The 27,141-nt window shown below is 42.5% G+C and overlaps 1 protein-coding gene across 9 annotated transcripts in view; it reads left to right on the top strand.

The window, feature by feature from the left end:
* The window catches only part of LOC117762735 (serine/threonine-protein kinase BRSK2), a 172,201-nt gene that overhangs the window by 118,191 nt on the left and 26,869 nt on the right, over positions 1 to 27,141 (top strand). For all 9 annotated transcript variants that reach the window (XM_034587300.1, XM_034587306.1, XM_034587304.1 and 6 more), the window contains 5 exons: positions 3,081 to 3,221; positions 15,643 to 15,759; positions 20,404 to 20,437; positions 20,565 to 20,633; positions 23,210 to 23,356. In XM_034587300.1, coding sequence (XP_034443191.1) covers positions 3,081 to 3,221; positions 15,643 to 15,759; positions 20,404 to 20,437; positions 20,565 to 20,633; positions 23,210 to 23,356 — 508 coding nt within the window. The remainder of the gene's footprint in view (positions 1 to 3,080; positions 3,222 to 15,642; positions 15,760 to 20,403; positions 20,438 to 20,564; positions 20,634 to 23,209; positions 23,357 to 27,141) is intronic.

Here is a 27,141-nt window from a genome sequence, read left to right as displayed (position 1 = left end):
GACAACCCCATCAGTAGTTTATTGTAGCCCTCTTGAGCTGCAGAACACAGTTTGTCAACTAAATTCAATTAGTTGTCATGTTGAGTTTACAGCCCGAATGCGATTGAGCATGCAGCGCCGCACATCTCATCCTTTAAGATGATAGGAAAAGCAGAATATTCTGATTCACTGTATGATTGGATTATCAAAATCACATTTTGTGCCCATTGCTTCCTCACTTTTGACAGCTGGTCACCAGCAGCGTCACAGAAGACACATTGCTCTGCATTAACATGCGACTCGGGGTTCGCACTTCGCGTCGCTGATGTAATTTTTCCCTTACTATTGTTTAGATTCCTACTCGCATCTCTTTTAGTTGAAAGCCGATAATTGATAGGCAAGCAGCACGTTTGGTGCCGGCTGTCCCGGAGCTTTTAAGATTTATTATGCTGTCGGCAAAGATCCCACCACAAGCTGTTTAAACTGAAGTGGTGTGTGTGTGTGCACAAGAGGTGAGGGAGGGAAGTGGAAAGAGTTTGATACATAACCCGGCAATATTTTATTTATGGATATTTCATTGCTTGAAATTAATGAATGGTCGTATCATGTTGATATAGCCTGTGCTGAGAGTGATGAATGATCGCTGGCAAAAAAAAAAAACACACCTCAACAGTCTTATAGTGCATAATGCATGTGAACACAATACACATGTGCTGTTTGATTTCAAATTTGTGCTGCAGTAGCAAAATAATAAATAGTAAATCATGCAACATGAGTTATTTTAAAGACCTGTTCTTATAGCAAAGCTGCCATTAAGACACATTAAGGCCAACTGCAGCATCCATTGCATTATTGTATGTATGGACGTTTGCCATTATGGAGCTAATAGAAAATAATACAGGTCAAAATGTACATACTCTGATCCACATTTTGGTCCAGTTCTTAAATGTGACTTTTTATTGCAAACAGACACCAAGCTTAGATACAGCTTTTAGAAAGCTCCCCTTCAGAGAAATATCATGCAATAATATCCTGTAATAACTGTTGTAACGTGCTGATTATTACTCTCCATGACAAGTATATTGCTAGTAATCGTTCAAGTAATCTCCATAGGTACATTATCAGTTAATTTAAAATGTTAACATCACATTAAATCACAGAAGAAACTTAAAACTTAGTTGAATTGTTTTCAAAATTTTCATATTGTGGTCATGTTATATAAAATAGTTTTATTTCTAAATGCATTCAGGTAGGGTGATGGTTTTATAAAAGCATTAAGTGGAATTCATTTCCTTGCGTATGTTGTTTTTATACCTGACAAAGCCACTGAGGTTCTTTGGTTTTAAGGGTTTAGAGTTGTTTAGTGAACACATGCTCTTTGGTCATGTACAGTTTGCAACACTATAGTATAATCAATAAAATCAAAGAGGTGGGTGCACACACACGAATACCCACAGCAGGGAGAGGGAGCGAGAGAGAGGAAAGAGTATTTCACCGCCTGTCCGAGATTCAATTTGTCCTAGTGAAGATAGAGGGAGTTTTCAGCGTACGATATACGAGCAAGCCGGGCGCGGAGCAGGGGCCGGGCACCGCTGGCTGTCAGCCCACAGACGCAGCTTCAGGCCTGGGTCAGCAGGGATTCATCTCCTTCCTGTCCCTTTGGAGCCCCAGAGCATCATGGCTGTTCAGTCAGGTTGACAAACTGCGCCCGCTACGAGCCCAGACACACAGCCTGATGAGTGGCCGTATGAAATGTGATGGCAAGGAGGATGTGTTGGTGTGTATTCATGTTTTTAAAGGTTAAAATAGAAAAAAACACAGAACTACTGTATAGACCAATCATCCACAACATTAAATTCAGTTACCGGAGACATATTATGCTTTTTCAGTTTTTCCCTTTTCCCTTTCGTGTGTGCTAGTGTGTTAAAGCTCCTTTCCACAATGGAAAACAAAGCTCCTGAAGCTCCTCAGACTTCTCGTCAGTAATCCGACCGATTCTCCTGCACCTTTGTGACGTCACATGACATCACTATGTCCCCACATTTGTTTAATGCATGCATAGCATAGCCTGGCCTACCCTCTCTGCTCGCACTTTAAATGCTAAATGCACTTTACAGTACAGTTTTTTGCCGTACAACCAGTCACACACACACACGGTGCATCTATGGACAGCACTTTTTTCTATGAGGGGCAATTTGGGGTTCAGTATCTTGCCCAAGGACACCTCGGCATGCAGATGGGGAATCGAACCGCCGACCTTCTGGTTAGAGGATGACCGCTCTACCCCCCTCAGCTGCAACGCGCAAGCAGAGAACGAAGGGGGTCTTTAATCTGCAGCAATGGACAGTATGAGGAAAGTGATGTGTTTTCTGAACATTAGAGAACTTAAAACATTTAAATTAATAACACAAAATAACATTATAAACCTGAATATGAGCAGAATATGTCTCCTTGAATGTTGTGGCTGATCGGTATATAAGGAACTGGATTTTTCAATATCTTTCCTTCTGCCTCTCTTTTATTCTTTCCCCTTCACTTCACACTTGTCTGAGAGCAGTGTGCGCCATCTTTTTTTGTAGTGTAATACAACTTTATCATCGCTCTGATGCCTCCCATAGGAGGTCAGGGTGTTCAATATCACAGCCCTCCACACACAGAGTGTATTGTAATACACTGTCGGCAGGCTTCACTCTCTGACTGTGGGGACAGCTTACAGATGACAAAATAAAAAAATAGTCAACATGATACGACTTTGGAGAGATCAGATCATTGATCCCGGGTGCTTTGACTGCGTGTAATGGCTACGAGGGAACAATTTTTCCCTCGTTGCTCCAGCTCTTACAGACGTCTGAGGTCGGAGCCTCTTTTTCTTCTTTTCTGCGGGAGGCTTCAGACGGCTCTGTGGAGAGCACGAGTTGTTTGTTCTTGTCTCCACGAGAAGAATCTTTCTTTTTCTATGCGTGCATGGGAGTTTATTGTCTACTGCAATTCCACTTGTTTCATCTTTCATTCCTCCACTTGCTCCCTCGCCCCCCCCCCCCCCCCCCCCCCCCTGTCTCCCCGTCCCTCCGTCCCCCCCTCTCCCCCTCTCTGTCTCTCAGGTACCTTGTGCTAGAACATGTGTCTGGCGGGGAGCTGTTTGACTACTTGGTGAAGAAAGGCAGGTTAACGCCGAAAGAGGCCAGGAAATTCTTCAGACAGATCATGTCTGCGCTGGATTTCTGCCACAGTCATTCCATATGGTAAGTCATGTGACACACGTGTTGAAATGTTTGCCCCAGCTGCCACGACTCTGGATGTCAAGGGTTGGGGTGGGCTGATGAAAGTGCGCTGATCCCTGGGAAATCCCAAGTATCTTTGACTGATGAGATTTGTCACTTAAAATAAATAGAAATTTGACAAAGATACATTCATATATAGGTTTCACCATACATTAATAAAAGTGCTTATAAGTATATAAAGTATATAAAACGACCAAATATTAATCTATCTACATGCAGTAATACACTGTACACGGTATAAGAAGTGTACTGTGTCTCCATTTGCACATTTATCAATATAGTACAGTACACAGACGTTCAGGTAATAATAGTAATAATACACTTCATTTATATAGCACATTTCTTAACAATGTTACAAAGTACTTCACAAGAAGAACAAATGTCACCCGACACGTTGATAAAATGGGAATTAAACATGTGAACAGACAAAGTAGAACCCTAACGTACCCTAACACTGGTTCATTGTACAGTTATAGAGAACAGTAAACACCGTAGTTTATATAATATTGTGAGTAGTTAGAGGTACAAGCATAAAAGCCACATTCATTATGTGCGATCCATAAAAACATTACGTACAGTTCAAAGGGGCCAATAAACAACCGTACCCAGGAGGTGTAACAAACTCAATTTGGTCGTCATACAACATTGAACAAATAATGAGTTTCCAAATAATGAATTCTGAAATGATAGAGGTTCTTCCTGAAGTGAATCAACAATCTAAATTTCAATCAGTTTATTCATAGCCTCAGAATGCTGTTTGGGTTTCAAACCAATGAGTCAAAATAGGAATTACAAAACTTAGGGTTTGCTTGTTACAAAACTGTTTGTTTGTTTTCTTTCTTCTTAAGGTTTGATGTATCAGATATGTTGCTCAGGTATCTCTGAGCAGAAGTTAGTACAGTTGTGCTCTACTCTTTGTTGAGTCCCTGTATTTGTTGAGCTCAGCATTCATGTTTCTAATGTGACACATTTTGTTTGTCTTCAGGGATCATTTACCCATTTACCAGCTCATAGACTAGAGGCAATCATATATAGAAGTCAAACATGTCAGTGGGGAGTGATTTTTAGCACTCATCTGTGTGTTGCTTGGCTATATACAGGACTGTCTCAGAAAATTAGAATATTGTGATAAAGTTCTTTATTTTCTGTAATGTAATTAAAAAAACAAAAATGTCATGCATTCTGGATTCATTACAAATCAACTGAAATATTGCAAGCCTTTTATTCTTTTAATATTGCTGATTATGGCTTACAGCTTAAGAAAACTCAAAAATCCTATCTCAAAAAATTAGAATATTTCCTCAGACCAAGTAAAAAAAAGATTTATAACAGCAAAACAAAATCAAACATTTGAAAATGTCCATTAATGCACTCAGTACTTGGTTGGGAATCCTTTTGCACGGATTACTGCATCAATGCGGCGTGGCATGGAGGCAATCAGCCTGTGGCATTGCTTAGGGTTTATGGATGCCCAGGATGCTTCAATAGCGGCCTTTAGCTCATTTGCATTGTTGGGTCTGGTGTCTTTCAGCTTCTTCTTCATAATACCCCACAAATTCTCTATGGGGTTCAGGTCAGGGGAATTGGCAGGCCAATCGAGGACAGTAATGCCATGGTCAGTACACCAGTTACTGGTGGTTTTGGCACTGTGGGCAGGTGCCAGATCATGCTGGAAAATGAAATCCTCATCTCCATAGAGCTTTTCAGCAGACGGAAGCATGTAGTGCTCTAAAATCTCTTGGTACACAGCTGCATTTACTCTGGACTTGATGAAACACAGTGGACCAACACCAGCAGCTGACATGGCTCCCCAAACCATCACTGACTGTGGGAACTTCACACTGGATTTCAAGCAACTTGGATTTTGCTCCTCTCCAGCCTTTCTCCAGACTCTGGCGCCTTGACTTCCAAATGAAATACAACACTTGCTTTCGTCTGAAAAGAGGACTTTGGACCACTCTGCAACTGTCCAGTGCTTCTTTTCCATAGCCCAAGTCAGACGCTTCTTCCGTTGTCTTGAGTTCAGAAGTGGCTTGACCATGGGAATACGGCTATTGTAGCCCATTTCCCGGACACGTCTGTGAACAGTGGCTTTTGATACCTGGACTCCAGCTTCAGTCCACTGTCTTTGAAGCTCCCCCAAATTCTGGAAGCGACCCTTCTTCACAATGCTGTTAAGGCTGCGGTCATCTCTCTTGGTTGTGCAGCGTTTCCTGCCACATTTCCCCCTTCCAACAGACTTTTTGTGGATGTGCTTTGAAACTGCACTCTGTGAACAGCTTGCTCTTTAAGAAATTTCTTTTTGTGTCTTACCCTCCTGATGGAGGGTGTCAATGATGGTCCTCTGGACAGCAGTCAGATCAGCAGTCTTCCCCATACTTGTGATTTAGTTTACTGAACCAAGCTGAGTGTTTTTCAAGGCTCAGGAAACCCTTGCAGGTGTTTCGAGTTAATTAGACGATTCAAGTGATTAGTTGAATACCCTACTAGTATACTTTTTCATGATATTCTAATATTTAGAGATAGGATATTTGAGTTTTCTTAAGCTGTAAGCCATAATCAGCAATATTAAAAGAATAAAAGGCTTGCAATATTTCAGTTGATTTGTAATGAATCCAGAATGCATGACATTTTTGTTTTTTTAATTGCATTACAGAAAATAAAGAACTTTATCACAATATTCTAATTTTCTGAGACAGTCCTGTATATATGTTTGTGTGTGTGTGTGTGTGTGTGAATGTTTAGTGTATTTACTGTGCATCCATTTGTATATAGCAGAGAGTGAGATTTCTCTCCTCTTCTTCAGAGCGTCCCTTTGCCGTACAGCAGAATGAGTTCTTCATCACAAAATTATTCTCCTGCAACTTTGCAGAAAAGTGGAGGAAAAAAGACCTGTCAGCTTTGACCCTCAGTGGATAAGTGGTATAGGTAATGGAAGGATGCATTTAGCTAATCAGTAATACATGACAGGAAGAAATAACAATACTATGTAAAAGGAGAAGCAGCACCCACAATAATATGTAGAGTACATAGGAATCATATGAAAACCTCTTAACATGCTGCAGCAAATGAGACACTCTCAGTACTATTCAAATGGCAAGAGAGATTTTTCTATATCTTCACAAGGCAAAATTACTGTTCACACTCTACTCGTGTTATTAAATGTAACACACATAGTTTTTTTGTATTTCTAGGTTTCTTTTTTCCTCTGATGGTTACACAGTACTGGCTACATTTGATGCAGTCTTTTACTCTGGATGTGATTTCTAACTCTATTTTCATATTCAGTCGCTTGCTGTTATGTTTGCTGTACCCTCCTGTAACCTGCCTTCACCTGAAACGTGATATGCCAATCCCCATTGTAACAATAACCTAAGTCGTTCAGAGTGTAGATATGTTTATTACATTATAATTCTAATGACATTTTTTTTCATTAGAGGTTTTCAGGCATTTACAATTTTCCTATCAGATGAAACTCCAAAGTGCAGCAACAGTAGAGACTGCCGAGAGTGAAGAGCGGATCAAGGGTGCAGCACATTATTAGTTTGTTTGCTTGCTGCTCACTCTGCTATAACATTCACAGGCAGGGGCATCAAATTACAGACATTAACATATCATCATAAAACTCATCATAAAAGCCATGGTCAGGCCATGGTCGTTGTCTTCTCATCGACACAATGACTTGTAGCCAGCCAGTCGACTCATGATGGGAATTTATGTGCTCCCATCATAACTTCTTTGCCAAGGCTAATGTGGCAGAAAACGCTGGAGAGGGAGAGAGGATTTTTATTTTTACTCTCCAGTGCACAGTCGAGTATACTTGAAAGTTTTCGGAAACCTTTTCCCGCTGTCGACGGAGGGGAAAGCAATCCTGTGAAAAAGCAGTCATGGTGTAATACTCCTCACGCTAAATGCCTGGCAGATAGATTTGCATAATTCTGCACGGGCAATTAAAAGGAACAAATTAAACTGATTCGTCATGGGAAGATTAGGTACGGTTGAGTTTCTGCGATTTGATCAGTTTTGTATTCTTGTACAGTATAGTTTCTGCTTTTAATAATACAGCCGTGTGGGAGCTCTTATGCACAGTATGAGCTACCAACTCCTCGTGTCCAAATTACTTTGCATTTCACTGATTATCGGAGGATGATGATTTGCTTGCGCTCAATTGATTGTTTGAACCGTTAAGTGGGTAGTTGATGAACTCAGGGAGAATTAAAAGCACTGTAGATCATTCTTGTATCACTGGAAATAGAAAGAAACGCCCCTCTATGGGAATGGAAGTTAGGAGTCTTTTATCAATCTGAGTAAATAAGTGAGAACAGATTAGACCAATTAGGAGAAAGCATCTGGGACTGACATTAAGTGTATGCACATGCACTACATTGACTATCGCAGCTCTTTTTGTCGTCAGATTCACAAGCAGATTTATCAAACCCCCTCATGTTTTATTTTGTTGCCATCTCTCTGTCTTCGCGGATAAAATCCTCTCAGTAACACGCTTAGAAAATGATGCCCTGTAAATTTATGGTGAGGAGGATTATTTAGGAGTGTTGCCGCATCCTCTCGCCCTCCTCCCGACGTTAATTAGGGGCAAACAGACAGCCGCAGCGCTGCTCACGTCCCCTTCATTCTCCATTAATGAGATCTCAGCATCCCCTCAATAAAAAGTGTTTCTGCAATCATTTCTTCCATTTCTTCTTGTCTGCGCGGGGGGACCTGCACAGGCCATTAGAGGTGCCCCCTTTTCTCTGTGACTCATCGTTCAGAGGAACACGTGCTCCTCAGCTCTGCTTTTCTGCACAACGCCCGCTTTCGGGTTTTACCACAAGCTTCCCTCCTCAGCCCCCTGTCCCCAAATATCTTGTTCTGAGCCGTGTGGATGAATGAAAGAATGTAGAGGAAAAGGGCTGTTTATCACTCACAAGTTCTTGCTGCCTGATTCGCAACACCTTCAAATTTTGGGTTTTTATGGACGTGGAGGGAGAGAAAGGGATGATGTGACGCACACAAGGAAGATGAGAGAAAAGTAGGTGGGGTATCGAGCAGGGAACGGAATAATCAGTTTATTTAAACTTAGATCCCGACAACAGCTTAGTGAACACTCTCCAGAGAAGTCAATGTCGTCTGCGGCAGAGACACTTGATTAAGCGAGAAGAGTAAAGTGTGTTTTCCTTGAACTCTTATTCCTTTTACCCAGGCACGCTTGTGCATCAACTTGCTGATAAGAGTTTAAGATTGCACAAGAAAAGATAAACAGGATATCATTTGATTTGATGTCATCTTTTTTAACCTGTGTTTCTGACAGGATTCAATTTGAGGGGGACACAAACTTCAATAGATAATATTGTTTATAAGATGCTTCACCGCAAATCTTTTAATTGTGAAGTACTCTGCAAGCACAGCTTGAATGAAATATGATTTTACACACTTTAAATAGTGGGAAAATAAGAATATTTATATGTGGAAGTCAGTTTTGATATTGTGATGGGAGGCCTCATAAATCATTTTTGCTGCATTTTTACTCCAGTTAAACTAATATAGAAAGCACCTACAGGGCTTTATTCCCCGTGATAAACCAAGTGTACCATGTTATCCTCATGCGAGCGATGAAGATGCGTCCTATTGATTTTTTTTCAGTGTTTCCAAATCCACGGTGAGATTATATCCATGATTCAACCTGAGGTGAACGAGAAGGGTTGACACCGAACACACCCCCTGTGTCATTTTGTCCACCCACTCCGCATCACACCACTTTGTCTACGTGGAGATCTGCCTGTCTTAAACTACACCGTATACCTTTCTCATGTGCATGAACAATCCCACAGCCATTCACACACACACACACACACACACACACACGCCCTCAGAACACACACAGAAGCATAATTATCTATGAGGGATGTCACCTCCACTCCAACGCGCTCTGTCCGCTTTCTCACCCCTTGTATGTTTGTTTAGTAATGACTTAGGTCTTTCTCCTCGTAACCATCTATACGTGTGTGTGTGTTTAAGACAATGTGACTGTGTGGGTGTGAGATAAAGATTGTCAGGTAAAGTAACTCCATCCATTCCACTAAGTTCAGGCATACATTGCTTGTGTACTTTGGAGGAGAACGCTGCCACTAGACCTTCATCGTACGTGCTCCCACACACATTCACACAGTCACACATCGTCCCATCGCTGACACTGATGTGCGCAAAACTGCACGTGCACAAACAAACACCTGGTCCAGACGTCACATTAAACCCACACAGTGGCATAATAATGGGCATCATCCATATCCACCTTTCTCTCTGTCTCCCACACTCACTCTGTCATCACCTGCTTTAGTCTCTTCCTGGGGCTCAGAGAGTCACATGCATCCGTCTGTGCCATCGCTGCTTTATAGCTCCACAGAGGGAAATAAAGAAAGCCACAGGTCCTTTTAATTAAACAGAATTTATCTCTCTTGTAAGATGTCATCAATATGCTTGAATGTTCAATCATGGCATATATACAGTAATGTTTTTATTGACATTGACATTTTATTTGCAATATGTTTTGGGGTTTTGCTTCCTTCCATCTCGTTTTTGTGAGCATGATATTTCAAGAAAGCCTTGAGGGAATTTATTTAAATTTGCTACAAATGTTAAATTGGATCTGAAAATGAACTGATTTGATTTTAATGGTCAAAGCTCAGGGTGGCATCACAAAATGTGTTTTTTGGCTTTTTGAACAAGATGTCTCAAGTCTGCCTCAAGGGAATTTCTTCAAATGTGGAGGTCAAAGGTCACAGTGACCTCATGAGTATAGAATCATTGTATTTAGACTTAATATATATATATATATATATATATATTTAGTTTTTACGTATTCTTCGAGTTTCTTCAAATAAAATGTCCTATATAGATAAGATTGCCATTGCTAATATATAAACCAACATCTTACTCTGCTTATGCTCATTTACGATTTGTGAATTAACGGAGTAAAGAAGCCAGATATTTGAAATACTATGTAAGAATCACAGAAACGTTCTTGTGCTTGGCAAAGGTGGGAAAGTTGGTGTTTTCATTTAAAATATGAGACGAAGGTCGGTTGAAACAGACGGCAATGAATCCCTCACTGGGCATGAAGCATGGGCCTAATTTGTCACCTAAGCTCTTATGAGGAGATGAGAAACAGCGGCAGATATGTGTGAAATGACATAACTTTCCTTAAATGAATACATGAAACAAACAAAGGGCATATTTCCTTCACATTCTCTACTTGACTTTCCACCGTTTGAGGCCTGGCTAGCTCTCCGGTAACCACGTCATTTTATTTCCTCTACTGCCACAGTTGTAATGGCAACAGACGGAGAATTGGCATCACTGGCTGTTTATCTTTGTGCATCCAACTCCCAATGTTAGCATAATGTTATTAGATGCGATTCCAGTGACAATTTGCATCGCATTTGAATGAGAATCTACTGTTTCTGTTTAACTTCCGCACCCGATTCTAATCATGTAGTCCATGTTGGCTTATTTGTCACCTACCATGTATGCCTGTCCCTCTTATCACCAGCAGCTCGTGCCCTTGTGGCTCGTTGTGGCTGCGTGTTTGTTGACATCCTAAGGAGAGTTTTACTAGATGATATTCTGTCTGCCTCCCTGTAGAAAGCCTGTACTTATAGCCTATCATCATTACGGCTGATGGTCGCTAACAACACCGAATGGCAAAATCATTTTTTTCTCTGTCTCCTCGTCGTCATGTTTTTTCTCTTGATAGTTTTCTCCTCCAGTTAAAGCAGTGAAGTGTAAGCATGTGAGAGGAGGAGGTGAGAGAGGCTGTTGGGAGGAGAATGGAGGAGTGGAAATGGGAAGGGGTAAAATGGGTATGGAAATGGAGGAGGAGGATGGAGTAGGCTGTTTGCTGTGAGGGGAAGTGTATTGAAAGAAAGTTGGGAAAAGGGAAGCAAATAGGGAAGTAAAATGGTGAAGAGAAGATTAAGAGGGGAACTAAGCCAACAGTATGACCTCACATACAGTCATATGTGGAAAAATAAGAAGTAAAATGACCAGAGATGAGATGCTATTAAGACTATTGGTCTCTCTTATCCTGAAAAGGGCACAGACAAATTTTGCACAACCTTGCACAACCACGGCACCATGTGTAGACGCCTGACGTGCTTTGGGTTTTTAATATCTACGCCGCCCCTTCACTCCGATGGTTCTCTGACAGCTTATCTGTTTATGCCGTCTTGTGGCTCTGCTGCTCGTCCTATCGTCACCCAGTCGAACTCCTCTGGATTAGGAGCAAACGCTGGGTTGCACACACAGATTTGTCACAACAAAGCAAATAGTTTGTTTATTGCAGATCGAGCCATCATTGTAATCCCACTTTTTTTTAGTCACTGCATTACATGCGACAACGCGTTGCTGTGTTGCTCAAAACCCCAGAGGAAGAGATAGAAAGGCCCCAGGTGACACAGGGACTGATCTTGAATGAGCCGCCACTAGAGAGGAAAATCTTTAAAAATCATCAGGAAAAATTGTTTCTTCACAATTTCAATCCAGTTACAATGTGTTATTATTGCTGCAAGGGGGCACTTGTTGTACTCGAGTTATCCAAGTGAACTTTTCAAAATCATGACAAGAATGTAAGAACATATCAGACCAACAGTTACATCGTGTCTCCAAGAAAACAGCACGTAAGCGTGCCCTGTGGGATGTTCTTATAAAAAGTTAAAAAAGTATCGTACATATTTTATCATATATTACTCACCAAAAGTTACTGTGTGTATCTTTGAAGTCCAAAAACATATTGTGGATTTCCATTTCCATTAAACATTTAAAAAAGATGCTTGCTGTCTCCTCTTCACTTTATTCTTCACTCAAGATTACGAACTGTGACTAATACAATTAGGACAGTATGGACTTGTGTTCTACAATTACCAGTTATCATTTTCTTGTTATCAACAAAATAAAATAATCTGAGTGAAGTTTACTGACAAGTAGGTTTTAAACATACAAGAAACTTACTTTGATGTTACGTAGAAAAGTAGAGTGAAAGATAAAGCAAATTAAGAAGCAGGTACGGTACTTCACGGAGACAGATAGAGACAGAAACCTCTAAAGTACAAGAGCAATAAATGAAAAGTTACACAATAAGATACAAATAAAAAATGAAAATGAATCTTTCTCCCTTGCAAAGGGGATGAAAAGAATTCTTTAAATCACGTTTAAAGACTTTTATCTTGACGTCAAACGAATGACAATTCACATGTTGTACGTTGCTACTTTAAAGATAAAGAGACAGAAACTCAACAGAATAATATTACAGCAAAATTATGATCTCTTATTCACCAATAACTTGCTTTGTACAAAAAAAAGTACTTAAACAGACCAATTTCATTACACAGCAAAATAAAGTGAAAAAAGACAACTTTATCTTTCTTGTCCCTAATTGCTATTAAAACTAAATGAACCCTGTTGGCTAATAAACGATTGTGCCTAACACATTCGAAGTCAGCAGTCAGAATGTTGCGCTCTTTTGCTAACGTGATAGAATATTAGCCTAAAGCATTTTTAGTGGATGTGCTTGGTCTTTCTCTAATTGGGTCAACAGAAGCCTGAAAAGTTAAAAAGGAAAGATAGGAGGAGGAGGATGACACAGAGGTGCGCCGCTGGCTAAATGGCTGATTTTCAACTGGCAGTGACGGTTAAAAACTCCACTTACAGTAATGGTAACGGAATGGTTTCAGTACTTCATGAAAATGGAAAAAAAACAGGCGCTGTTTTCAGTCCATGTTAATATTCCAAAAATACATTCGAGCCATTAGTATTAGTTTCAAGTGCTCTGGCCAATTAGAGCCGCATGACATAAGCATGTTGTTAAACACGGTGTAAGTCACTATGTGTCACCAGTTTATTTTCCTCGGGCTGGGGAATTTAGTTCCAAACCCGCTCATCACCATAAACATGTCTGGGATATTATAGGGATGCGAGCCCCAAGAGGACGGACCCAGTGCAACCTTCGATAAAACACAACATATCCGCGTGCTACGTGCAAATGATCACAGGCAATTAAGAGCTCGGTGTGAGATTGCAAGAATCATGTTTAACAGCCCCACTGGGGTGTAAACCTCACTCAGACAGCACACAGACACACACACACATGTGCCCTGTAAATTAAACTGAGCAGCGTCGTAAGAGCTTAGCGAGCCCTGTGCCACACATCAGCGTAGATGCGTAATAAATATCAATATCTGCTTCCGTTTATTGGTATGTGGATGACTATAATAATCATTATAGTGGCCCTCCATTGGTATTTGTTGTTTTTATTTTTCTACTTTATTACTCCTTTTTCCCCCTGTCTACATTTAACTACACTTTCCTGTGTTCCATATGGACCGACATGTACAGTGTGCTGCTTCCTGTCCTGCAGAAACAAACTTTGCAAGCACTATATTTTGGAAAAGGCATATCCTCCGAGATCTGCATGCAGCCAAGTTGTGACACACAGCTCCCCCCCAATTCTAGGAAGAGAAAAACTGCGGCTATTCAACCTCAACGCAGCCGTTGACTTCGCTTAACAGCTTCCGCTCCCGCATGACATATTAGATATCCCCACCGCAAGGCCTGCTGCGTGTGCAAGATTACAGTGGCAAAGTGCAGCCTAATGTGTCAGAGAGGCAGTTTAATGTCCCATTATAGATACCAGGGTCCTGACAAACTGTAAAGCATCCAGATGCAATTTGTCCCCTTGATGCTGTTGGTAGATAAATATCCTGCTGCCCTCTCTCTCTCTCTTTTTGTGCATGGGTCTCTTGAGATTGGGCTCCCTGTGTTTTACATGTGATTGGCCTGTGATAACACAATGTGTGTGCCATGTCTTTTTGATAGTGATTTATTGTGCATTTTTTGCATCTGAGGCTACAGTTTGAGGCGTGTACTTAGATATTTATGATTCTGTTGAGAGTGTTGCTCTCTGATTGGGATCTGGGAAGATCAGGGTGTTACCTCTGTAATGGTTTTAATAGCTAATCATGTTTGAACGCTGCCTGAAACACCGGCTGCAGTCTTGGCTGATGTCACACCAAATTATTGAATGTTCTCCAGGCTCTGCTTTCTGCTTCCTGTGTTGAAATAAAAGTTGCAAGTTGACCTTCTGTCCCATTTAAACTCCAGCCACAAGTGATTTTTGACTTTCAGCAGTGTTGCCGGGAGACACATTATTTTTTAAAACCTCTATCAGGCGTTTTGACAAAGAACTCTAAACGGAACAGAGGCAGGATTATACGCACACGCACTTTGGAGATGCCCAGAAGAAGAGTCTCACACCGGTGGCCCATGAGCGGATCAGTGAATGTTTGTTCCTTCCTCATGTGCTTTGACAGTATTATTCAAAAGACTCGGGCGTCCAGCGTCTCAGCCAAATGATGGTTGTGTGAACTGATAAAGGCTTTAGCCCGGGGAGAACTGTTTTAGATGCTATCTGTGTTTTGTTTCAATTATAGCTGGGATCACAGACACTGCCAGTGACCAGCTGACAGCTAATCCCTCAGGACAGGAAACGAGTTGCACAGCAGCTGATGTCGGAGGAGGTTAAACGTCCCTTCTTCTTCACAGGCAGACACATCCAGCTGTTGTTCCTCCGTCCTTTTGTTTCGTTCGTCTACGTGTACGGTTATAGAAAAGACAGATATAGTAGAAGTCAGCGTATGTGTGTGATGTCCGTGTTGCCTCCCTCAGCCTTGATAGGCACAGCAAGAGCCGCCCCCCCCGCCCCGGGAAGAGATGTTTAATATGCGATAAAGTGCGAAAACAACTTCGCTTTTGAACAGTCACTCGTCAAAATTGAGATTTTAACCTCCGACACAGCAACAGCATGTGGGATATGAGAAGTGGTGCACGTTAAGGAGGGAGATGGCGTCCGCTGGATGTTTTACCCCTCGCTGTGTTTCGTGGTAATGAATGGCAGCTAATGACCCCCACCTCTGCTGCTGGCTCCCCTTGACGCCCCGTGCTCCGCCGCTGTGCTGGTGGCTGTCTGGGAGATGAGAGGAGAGGGATGAGGGGGTGAAGAGGTAGGGAGAGGGGAAGGGAGAAGGAAGGAAGGACACACCAGGGGGCTGTCACACCTCGTACAAGCCCCAGCGCTGAGGTGGGAGTTTCAGCATGGACGGATCAAACGGAGAGGTGTTGCAGAGAGGAAGGGGGGGGCGTCAGTAACACGTTAAGATGCTGTGTTGTTCACAGTTGCGTTGCACGGATGTGGGTACGATCCAGAGCCACAGGTGCTTGGTAGACCTTGAAGCCCGCCTTTCACTTCTCCTCATTTCCAACCAGTTGCCATAACTATGATGTGTTATTTCATGCTTCATTAACTGCTTTATGTTTCTGTCTCATGATCTTTCAGCCACAGGGATCTGAAGCCAGAGAACCTGTTGCTAGATGAAAAGAACAACATCAGGATAGCAGACTTTGGCATGGCCTCCCTTCAGGTCGGAGACAGTCTGCTGGAAACCAGCTGTGGGTAAGTAATATGCAAAGCACTGTAACGCAAACCTTGTCTAGTGCAACGTCTGCCTCACATCCTCATACACAAAAAGATGTCAGCCCTAAACATGCCTGAGTGAATTATTCAATGAGCAATCAACGAAAAAGGCCTCATATTGTTAAAGAAAGTGAAAAGAAAATCCTGGATTTGCCCCCTAATCATCAATAAATCGATAAATTTATTATTTCCCGACCCATACCGCGTCCTTCCAGCAGGTTTTGTGCGTAATCCTACTCACTAACAAACAATCAAATGCAGATGAAAACCTGACCTCTATTGGCGGAGGAAATGAGCAGGTGGGGTTTCTGGTAGATGCAGCAGAGACGGACAGAGAGGAAAAGAAGAAGAAGAAGAAGAAGAAGAAGAGGAGGAGTGGATCTATCGAGCCCTCCGCAAGGTGCTGTGTTCTCGAAGCCTCTGTTATCGTGCAGTGTTGATCTCCTGAGGAGAGGCAGTCTCACAGATTGTGCTGTCTGGCTGTGAGCAGGGGCCAGGGCCATGGCCGCACATTACGGCTCTCCATCTCCTCATATCAGGCTCTGGGTTTTATGATCTGGCAGTCACGACTACGCCAGGCCCATCAATCCCACAACGACTGCAATGAATTCCGCTCGCAGGAAAAGTCACTTTCAAAGTCTTTCGTATATGGTCATTCATGTTGTGGGAGTGTTTTCTTTTATTTATTTAACCCTGAAGTGTAGTGAGCGGCGTACAGTGTCGCGTTCGTCAATAAAAGCAGCTCATTTGATCATAGTTTACTTTTGGTACTTTTAGTACTGGGTTCATAAAGTTTGTGACGACATGGATTAACAAGAGGTTTTTACTGCAGCACAGAAATTTCAAACTTCAGTGTGAATTCAATATGAAGGCATGTAATAATAATAATAATAATAGGTATACATCAAGCAAATTGACATAGTTTTTATTATTGATTATTACCTTCTGCCAAGGAGGCATTGTGACATTTTTGCATAATTTCTAAGGGAATAATTCATGGATCTTGATTTTAAAAAGCAAATTTAGGGGACTGATATTAATGAGCTCCAAATAAAAATCTGGAACTAGCAGATTTACAGTAAAAGTGGTGTCATATGGGGACAAACAGGGCTTCAAACCTGTAATGATGGCACTAAGTCAAACCAAAGTGTGAGGGCCCTTTGCATATTGTATTCTCTTGCAGGTTGGTGGTGCTCTGGGAGAATCTTTGCTCTGTGGTTATACATGACACTGTTCACAGGGCCGAGGGTTATATTGGGCCCCGTGACATCTGTCCCCAGCTCAGACCTGATTCTGTCCAGATTATACCTCCAAATCAGCTCCAGCTGAAATTACACACACTCGCATACACGCAATTCACCCAACACGCATGCGCACATGGAGCTGGCGAGGCTTAGCTCATCCCTGACCCCCCCGAGACCCTTTGTCCCCTGCCTGTTGGGTCGTCTCTGTGGCTGTCGCTGTCTGTCTCGGACACCCTCACTCATGCGTTCAATTCAATTCAGTTTTATTTCACCAAATGACAGCATATCTTCAGGCGTTTTACATGCACGACTGCTCATTTAACCATTCAAACACATAAGCAAACAGTTGAAACTGCATCATTTTTTCCGAACAGTCGCACAGAGCCTTGACTCATGACTCATCTGTGGAGATCAGGCCGAACTGAGAGCAGCTTGCAAAGCTATTTGCAAGTAAAATGTGCACAACTGAGTCATTCTGCAGCCGGGATGACCACACTGAAGTGTTTCCTGTTTCCTAGAAAGGCCACATAATGCGGCAGCTCTCACTTCGCTTTTTGCATCTGTACCTATATCTGATAGCATTCTGCTTCTGAGTGTTTGTGCTAAAGGATCCCGGGGCAGTGCATTTGCTCAGTCCCCTGCGTCCATTTACAAAGTGCTAAAGGCACTTGTTGCAGGTGGGAACACAGCGTTGTCTTTCACAGATGCAAGCACTGACACACACCACACACACACACACACACACACACACACCACACATGCTATGCACACACACTCCCACACACAACCAAGTAGTTCTGTTTTCTTTCCACTCAGCTCCATATCCACTTCTGCTTGCGTCAGAGTCTCACAGGAATGTGGAAGCTCTGTGTGCATTTGTGTGTCATGACCTAATACATGTAGACGTGCCATACACTGCGTGTGTGTGTGTGTGTGTGGCTATTGATTATTCATGCTCTTCTGACTGTCCCATCTCTAAGTGTAGATATGACACTTTTTAATTAAATGCATTTATCTGGCCCCCTCTCACTATGCAGCAGTCTGACAGAAATGTATTCCATTTGCCACGGGTAATGGAGCTGAGTGAAGCTGAGACTCGCCTCAGGTGGAGTAGGGGGAGCCCCGGAGCACATACATAAATACATGCAGACACACAGATCTATAGATGAGCAGAGGCATTGACAGGCACATACAAATGTGGATGCAGTGACGCAGGCACACAACCGACTTCTCCGTCTCCTTCTGGCCGCACGAGCCCATCAGCGGCGAGTTCATCATCGCTCGCTGTTTAGTTCCGTTACACTGATTGATGGAAGGAAATTATCTTGTGTGCAGAGAGTAGCTACACAAATCTGGCTCAACAAGATGGATTTTCATGAAGATGAGCAGCAGGAGCTCGTATCTATTGACTCCACGATACGCTTCTTGCAAACTCTTTGCTTTGGAGGGCCTGTTTGAACTGGTAGTCCAGAGATTTCTTGGATATAGCGCTGACACTAACACTGATAAGGTCTTCCAGTATAAAGACAGCCTTTTTGTGCGTCTGTATCATTTTTGTCTCTATGCTTTCTTTTTAGTTTTTTCTTCACTCTCAATAGAGAAAGTTTATATCTCATTGGTGTTGGGGTGAGAGAGAGTAACTGAGCTTATAGCAATCAGCAAGAAAAGACTATTATGGTCAGAGAGAAGGGGCTCTTTTTATATCATAGTCTATCATTTTAAATCATGGTGTGAGCAGCAAGGGATTTTGTGTCATTGCATGGGCTTACATATGAGACCAGTATTTTAATGGTATCACCTAAGAAACATTTAAATGAGCTTTATTTGCAAGTTTAAAGTCTGAAACTGTAAAAGTGACCTGCAGTTGTTGAGCAGCGGAGTAATGACCGGCTGCAGGACGGCCGTCTGATCGACAATGTCCCTTACGTTGATTAGTCCCAGCCGCCGATGATACAGAGCACAAGTTTATTCCAATTTTATTAATAGTGAACGTACAGCATGTCCAAATTGCACCAAACTCAACATCGTACTTCCTCTGGCCTTTAACAATACACATGCCAAGTGTGACGGCCATCAGATGAATGGTTCCCAAGATATGCGAGCCACATACAGACAAACAGATATCTGGAATTATTAAATGGACAGATGTTTTCCTATTTAAAATTTTCTGTATATTGCATGTGACTGTCATTTTGAAATAGGAATTTGACAAATTAGAATTCAGCTCAAAGCAGAAAGGTGCGATGCTCGTGCTCCAGTCTTCACTCTCACCCTGTGTTTGCCACCCGAAGCTTCTGCAAATAATGAGTCTATATTCACGCTGGCTCCAGCTCTGGCTCGTGGCTCTCATGAGGCATAACTAGTGCAAATCACAGGCTTGTTGTTTTTATTTATTTATTTTTCAGTCCTGCTCATCTGCATAATGCGCTATGACACTTGCAATCAGGAAGGACGTATTTGCATAGGCTCGCATTTGAACTTCCCCCTGTTGACACGGTGGCAGCGATTGTTATCGGCCAGTATTTTGACAGCCTCGGGAAGCCAAGCCGTCAGAGTTGGTATTCATGAATGCCCAGGACAGCAGCCGGGCTAATGGGCGCCATGTTTACAGAGTTCAGATAGTCTCTCATTACTGTATAACCAAATACTCTGCTGTTAAATAAGACGAAGCAGGAGAAGGGAGGTGGAAGACACATCACCGGGGGTAAGAGGTTTGGGGAGACAGGTGCATGGTTTTGTTTTCTCTCTGCTGTCACATGAGAGGCAAAGAGACGTACAGAAAGAAAATGCAGTCTAATTTATTTGATTATAAATTGATGCAAAGCTCTTATCGCCCTATCTGATGATGAGAGATACTGAATTTGGAAAATGCGACAACATCAGAGCAAAAGGGAAAGTTCCACCGCGCACATTAAAGAATAACACTCCGCACTCATCCAAAGCCATTGGCTTACGGAGCAGCCATTGTGAGGGAGCTCCATAAATCTTCATACGATATTGATGTGTCAATCTAGTCATTGGGTTTACTGTCAGCCCATCCAGGTGCTGTAAAGATTAGTGGGTCTGTTCGCTGTCTGCTGTGAGAGGATGCCCTTGAGTGAGCAAGCAGGAGGACATCCAAACACCCTCAGGATATCTAAACTCCCCAAGCACATCTTGATCTATGTTTGCCGGAGACATTTATTATCCGCCTATATTGTTCTTCTCACATTAACATACAGCGTGGGACTGTTTAATGTTTGCTGTGTCAGGATTGTATAACCCTGTTTCACTTTGCAGTACATGGATAAGACCTCAGATAACCCAGATATGTTTCTTTCTTTGAGTTTTTTTTCCTTAAATCATTCACTGTTTGCTCTTTCCTGTGTTTTCCCCACAGATCTCCACACTACGCCTGCCCAGAGGTCATCAGGGTAAATCATTTTTTACACATTTTTTAGATTGTTTCTGCTCCACTTGCTACTTTTTTCATATCCCTCCATGTTATTTTATTTAACTCTAACACTCTGTCCGAACCCGCCAACACTCTCTTGTCCTCAGGGAGAGAAGTATGACGGGAGGAAAGCAGACGTCTGGAGCTGTGGGGTCATTCTATTTGCCCTGTTGGTGGTGAGTGTCCGCTTGTTCCTCACTAACTGAAAGTGATTATGCCGGCGTTCGGTTTAAAGGTCTACAGTGGAATGTGGCATAGTCAGATTTTTACCATGAAGTGTTCCCAGCCCTTTGTAAATGTGTGTTTAGCCTTTATAATGTGGCTCAGAAGGTCGGCGGTTCGATCCCAGTCTCCTCCATTCAGTGTGCTGAAGTGTCCTCGGGTGTCAGCTCCTGCCGACTGTGCCACTAGTGTGTGATTGATATGTGATAGAGAAAGTGCTGCACATACATGCACTGTAAGAATGGTAATGAACTGTAAAGCTCTTTGAGCTTATCTAGTCATCAAGACTAGAAAAGCTCTATATAATTACAGACAATTTAATATTAACACCAGCTGTACTGAATCAATGGAGGAAAGTAGGTGCACTTAAAAAGCAAAAGTTAGAAAAACTCATAAATTCAAGGCAACTTACTCCAATCAATTATTTTATTTTTTAACTAAAACTCTTTTCATAATTTTTTCTTAAAGGATTACAAAAACTTCTAATTTTGAGTTCAACATACTAAGAACTTTGTACCAACTTTTAGCATTTGTCCTATACTGCCATCCAGTTTCTGGGTTTCCTCATTAGCTGTCTACTCGTAATTCATAAAGCATGTGAATTGATGGAGCCGGGGATCAAACTACAGACTACCGTTATCTGATAGTCGTCATCACATATATGGAATTACCCAATAAAGTTGTTACCATACAAAATGTTGTGCCAAGGTCGCCTCAACAAGACAAAACAAAACTCAGGAGGTTGTGTCAACAAACTGCATGCCCCATCAACTAATTGGTTAATTGATCATAACTTAATTCAAGCAATTGGATCAACCAACAGTATGCTTCATCATTAAATCAAATTTACTTGGTGTTTACATAACTTAACCTTGTCAAAGCAACAAGATGACTCATTGAAGTTAAGTTGAGTCAACAAATTGTTTATAGTGTACTTCACTGTAAAGATTTAACATGTAGTCATACAAAAACTGTTCTGTAGACACTCTGGCAAAACACCCCTTGAAAACTGGTGGTAGACTAAACTCAACTTTAAGGGAGCTCCAGACTTTCCAAACCAACTTTACACAAGAAACCTAATAAAGTCAGTGGAAGCTAATACTTTAAGTTTATGATGCCATTACACACTTTTTTCAACCTTTTTAATGATTTTATTTAAGTGAACAATTTCAAGTTTCTACAGTCTGACAGGACAGTCGTGGTTTTGTACACTGTCTGTTGACTCGAGGTTGACCTCAGTTCAATAAGAAGAAGGTGGGTGTGTTCTTGAAGCCACCACAGACCCTCAAGCGTAAACTGAGGGCTCAGGGATTTCAGTCCAACATCTTGAACATTTAGAGGGTCTTACCTGAAAGATGTTGCAGAGGCGCCCTCGAGCTGTATAATAATACGCAACAGAAGATCAGAGAATGGAATCATCTCTTTATTCATTATCCTGTATCCACACACAGCGACGTATCCGTAATCAGGTCTATTCTCCAGCTACATTATGGCTGTGGTTTTCCAGCCGTGCAGCCCCGGAGCTTTGTCTCATCAACAGCAGCTGTACTGTAGTTCCAACACACTCCGGCCCCATGAATAATTCATCCAGCCAAACTGAAACAAGAGAGCACAAAATGAATACCAACGCTGACAGGGCAGCTCTCGGCCACAGGCCTTGTGTATTTGTATTTGTTTTTGCCTCTTTCTCCCTCTCTCCATCTCTTTCCATCCTATATGTGTTTACTTTAGTTAAGGACAGTTCTCCCGTGTTGCATGAACCTGATATTTTTTCCCGTCGTCTCCTGCCGTGGCCGCACTTCTCTCGCTCCAAACAAAAAGTTTTTCCGCCGTCAGTGTTTGACTGCTGATGAATATTGTCTTACTCCTGTTTTGTCCCGCTGTTTGGCTGCTAGACAACCATTTGTCTGATTGTGGGAGGCACGAATACTCCCCATCAGTTAGACTGCGCTCAGATCATCCGTTACACAAGCCGACCGTCTTTTTTCTCCTCTCTCTGCCTCTCTTCATTTCTCAGATTATCTTTCCGTCTTTCCTCTGTCTCTCCCCCCTCCATCTTGTCTTCTGGTGGGGGCTTTATCATTCATCAAACAGCCACATCTGTGAGGTGTCAGCTCGCTCTGATGAATGACTCAGATGAGAGAATGCTAAATGAACGAGGTAAATGAGAAAGCTGGGTAATTATTAGAAAAAGCCCCACTTTCAGTTTACCGCTGTTTATTATTTATTTTGCCGGCTGAGGGCAGAACGCTCTAATTGGAGAGTTGAACAAGTCGAGAATTCCTCTTCTTTAACTCGTGCAGGATTAAGACTCAAAATGTGGTTTTGTTTCTTCCAGAGAGCCTTGTTAGTAATTCATATTCTTTTCTTTTCTCCCCTCAAACGAGTGAAGTCTTATTTTCTGCTGTGATGCCGTACACTCTTACCTTTATACTTTGTTGGGTTTTTTTTGTTCCTACACCTGCAGTACATCTTCACCGTTTCCAATTTCTTTTCCCTTTTCTCTCTGTTCTTGCCCTCGTCTCTCCAGGGTGCCCTGCCGTTTGATGATGACAACCTGAGGAATCTTCTGGAGAAGGTGAAGTTGGGAGTGTTTCACATGCCACACTTCATTCCGCCAGACTGTCAGAACCTGCTCCGCGGCATGATTGAAGTGGATGCTACCAAAAGACTAACGGTCAGTGCAAGAGACTGGACCATTACCACTATGTTCATGTACGGACGTGTGCTTTTGGTTTCGGGCTGATTTTCGATGTTTTAAAATGATAAAAACAGTTTTCAGGCAAGGCCCTGTGTGTGTGTGTGTGTGTGTGTGTGTGTGTGTGTGTGTGTGTGTGTGTGTGTGTGTGTGTGTGTGTGTGTGTGTGTGTGTGTGTGTGTGTGTGTGTGTGTGTGTGTACTCTTGTACAGCTATCTTTGTGAGGACCAGTTTTAGTCTATGACCAATAGAGTGAGGACATTTTGGGAAAGTGAGGACCTTTTGGCCGGTCCTCACTTTGTTTTGGGGGTTAAGACTTGGTTTTAGGGTTAGAATTAGGTTAAGGGTTAGGGTTAGGCATTTAGTTTTGATGGTTAGGGGCTAGGGAAGGCATTATGCCAGTGTCCTCACTAAGACAACTGTACAAACGTGTGTGTGTATATATGTGTGTGTGTACTCGCTTTTGTTTCCTCTTTCGGAGATTTTTCTGTACAAACACTGACCTTGTGAGGACGAGTAGACCTCATGGGGACTAAAACTCAGTCCTAATGGGTGAAAACATAATTTCTGAGGTCCTGGTTAAGGTCAGGGCTAAGATGTGGATTGTGGTTAGGTAAAGGTTTTGGCATGAATTGGTTAATGTTAGAGATACAGTTTTGGTTTGGCTGTCCACACGTATGGAAGTAAATGCAAGCTCCTAATAAGGATAGCTTCGCAAACCTGTGTGTGTGTGTGTGTGTGTGTGTGTGTGTGTGTGTGTGTGTGTGTGTGTGTGTGTGTGTGTGTGTGTGTGTGTGTGTGTGTGTGTGTGTGTGTGTGTGTGTGTGTGTGTGTGTGTGTGTGTACATGTAATGAGGCCTGAATTCTATCTGTACTCCATATTTTGTATTCATAGTCCAGAACCAGCCGGCTTTATTAAAAATGTTGTAGAAGCAGCAAAACACATTTAGATGTTATTTCAGACAATATTCAGAACCCAGACATGTCAGGTTTAGGTTAACAGAGGAAAATCATTATTTTGAAAATTCACAGCAAGCTGGGGAAACTTGCAATGCTTGAAGCTGAGAGCAAGATGCCATAGATACACTTTCAAACTAAAGTGGCTAATACCAAGTCGACACCGGGGGAAAGCCAACCACTGTCGTTTTGTCTGTTTCTCTCTCCCCTCCCTTGTTTTCCTCATCCTCAATTCCGTTCGGGTTCCTCCTCAAGTACGGGGTGTGAATTCAGCAGAGGACTGTTGTTTGTGTACTCTCCCTCTGCACTCATCACAATGCCAGGCCCCTTCTGCACAGCAACTGATCACCTTGGCAAGGTGGCTGCAGAACTCAGAGATGTGAAGGGCAGAGAGTCAGGATAGGGAGAGAGAGAGATGGAAATGTAAATAATGAAAGTGCAGCCATAGAGCTCAGAAGTACAGACTTCACAGTAAGAGGGAGCTGCCCTTTGTTCTTGTCCTGCTTTTCACATTCAAACAATGCACATGGATACAGACACGCTTGTAAGTTAGTGTAGCTGCACACACAAAAACTAGATAAAAGATATTGCAGGCATACTGTGTGCACACACCTCTCCAGGTATCTTTGTAGATCAATGCATTTAACAAATTTATGGTCATGGACTGACAAATGTCTTTCCACTTCCTGTAAGTGGAAGCTGCTGCTCCATTCCTTACAGCTTAGCTTATCTTTCACAGACTCTGCTCAGACTTGGTATTAACATCCGTCCTGAGAGATCCGATCACAAGTGTACCACGTTTAGTTTGTCTGTTCACACCCGGGAATAAAATGTGACCAGTTGTGATCGGATTCCTCAGGATGGATGTTAATACCAGATCTGGACAGGGTCACGGTGTGAATGATTTAAACTTATATGAATTTGAAAGACCCAACTGCAAGCTTGTTAGAAAGCTACAAAGGAAGAGATGCAGCGGCACTAACAACCTAAAGGTAAAGCCTGTGTTGAAACATCAGCCAAAGACCCCACCTCTTTGGTATGCTGTATGTACACTATATGCCTTCTTTTTTTTCTGTGCTCTCTGCCTGACGAGGACAGGTCACCCTGAGATCCCCTAGATATGTCCACCAGCCTCCAGCGCTGTCCTCCACAAAGCGCTACACACAGTCAGAGCTGCTGGGAGAGAATATGCTACCTGTCTGCCCCTCTCTCTCAGGCACGAGCGCCGCAAACAGAGCTGTGGGGATGTGCTCTAACCTTAAAGAAAGTCAAATAGCCCCGTTACATTGAGCATTGTTGGAGTTTAGCGGTGATCGCCCAGTCCTGGATGAAGTACATTAAAGGGCGTCGTAGAAGAACATGTTCTTTTGCTCTGGATTATTTATAATGATGTTGACAGTAGCTCACTGAATAAAATCAATAGGGTAATCAAACCATAACTACTCGCTGTATTTCAGTATGTCTATTGTCACCGTCTGTCAATTAGATTTTGTTTGTAGATGCACACACACACAAAGCCGAGGCCCCCGCAGAGTCAGAGTGGGAGGGCATGTACCCGGGTTTAAGGGGCTTAGCTGCGTAAAAGCCTTTCTCCTCATTTCCTGTCTGTGTAGTCGGGGCCCCGGAGGCGCCCGGAACAACCACCTCAACAGTCATCTCATCTCCGCCATTGAAATCAACACAGACACCCTGGAAAGATCTTCTTCCTCGTGATCCCAGGCTAATGAAGAGGATTGGCCAGCTTATTATATTAAAGAGCGGCTCATCACAGACAGATGATACCCCCACAGGCACGGCACAGATAAATTACCAAGGTTGCTGGAATGAAAATATAGGAAGTGTGTGTGTGTGTGTGTGTGTGTGTGTTTTGTGTGTGTGTCAAATAAAATTGACCTCATTCACACGTAACTGCGGTTAATTTGGACAAATGGAATGAAACTCTTAGTTTCCATCATCGTGACCCTCCAGACTTCCATTTAATAATCTTGTTGCGTAGCGTCTCTGGATCGCTTTACTTTTTTCCCCCTGATGTGCAGGCACTTCAGTGATCCCTCTGCCACAGCTCGCTCACTGTCGCTGCCTCACAACCATGACCACGAAGGTAGAGAGCGGTAGTTACAGAAAGTGAGGTTTCAAATTATTTAAAGGCTCGAAGCTCTTTAGACAATTTTAGGTTTGCATGAAAAACAAACAATTAATTCTTCTTTTAAGCCAAGTTATGCAGAGAGTCAGAGGTTGCAGAAACTCCAGTTACTGTTCGGCTACTTTTCTTTAGCAGGACTTCCTCTGGTGTTACCTTTTTCATTTCTATGATTGGGTTTAGTTACTGTCTTTTTTATGTGATATAACTATTGACATTAGGCTATATCCATGTTATTATTTTTGGATTTCGCATTAATATAACCAATTCAAGTACTTAGATGTTGGAACATTTCCCCCGTTGTCCCACCCACTCTCATGTGTCTCCCTTTACCTAAACAAACAGCAGCACAGTATGAATGAGACACAAACACAGAATTAGATTTATGCCTCACCCAGATAAATACATACATGTACAGACACTCGTACGCACTCCTCGCCGATCTCCTGCCGCAGCAACTTTCCCGTCTGCCTGAGTGAAAGCAGCCAGAATTGCTACTGTCACATTTAGAGACTGATTGATGTGATACTGCATTTCAAACCACATCACTTTCAAGCCTGCCTGTGATATCGGTCTCTTGCCTCCAGGCCTTCAATAAAAGTCAGAGAGAGTAGGTCACCCACCGGCCTGTATCTGACAGTCAGGGTGTCTCTGTCAATACCGTGAC

This window comes from Hippoglossus hippoglossus, chromosome 6, assembly GCF_009819705.1.
Source record: "Hippoglossus hippoglossus isolate fHipHip1 chromosome 6, fHipHip1.pri, whole genome shotgun sequence".
NCBI classification, from domain to species: Eukaryota; Metazoa; Chordata; class Actinopteri; order Pleuronectiformes; family Pleuronectidae; genus Hippoglossus; species Hippoglossus hippoglossus.
The sequence above is the reverse complement of the archived record's forward strand: the minus strand, read 5'-3'. Positions and strand labels throughout refer to the sequence as shown.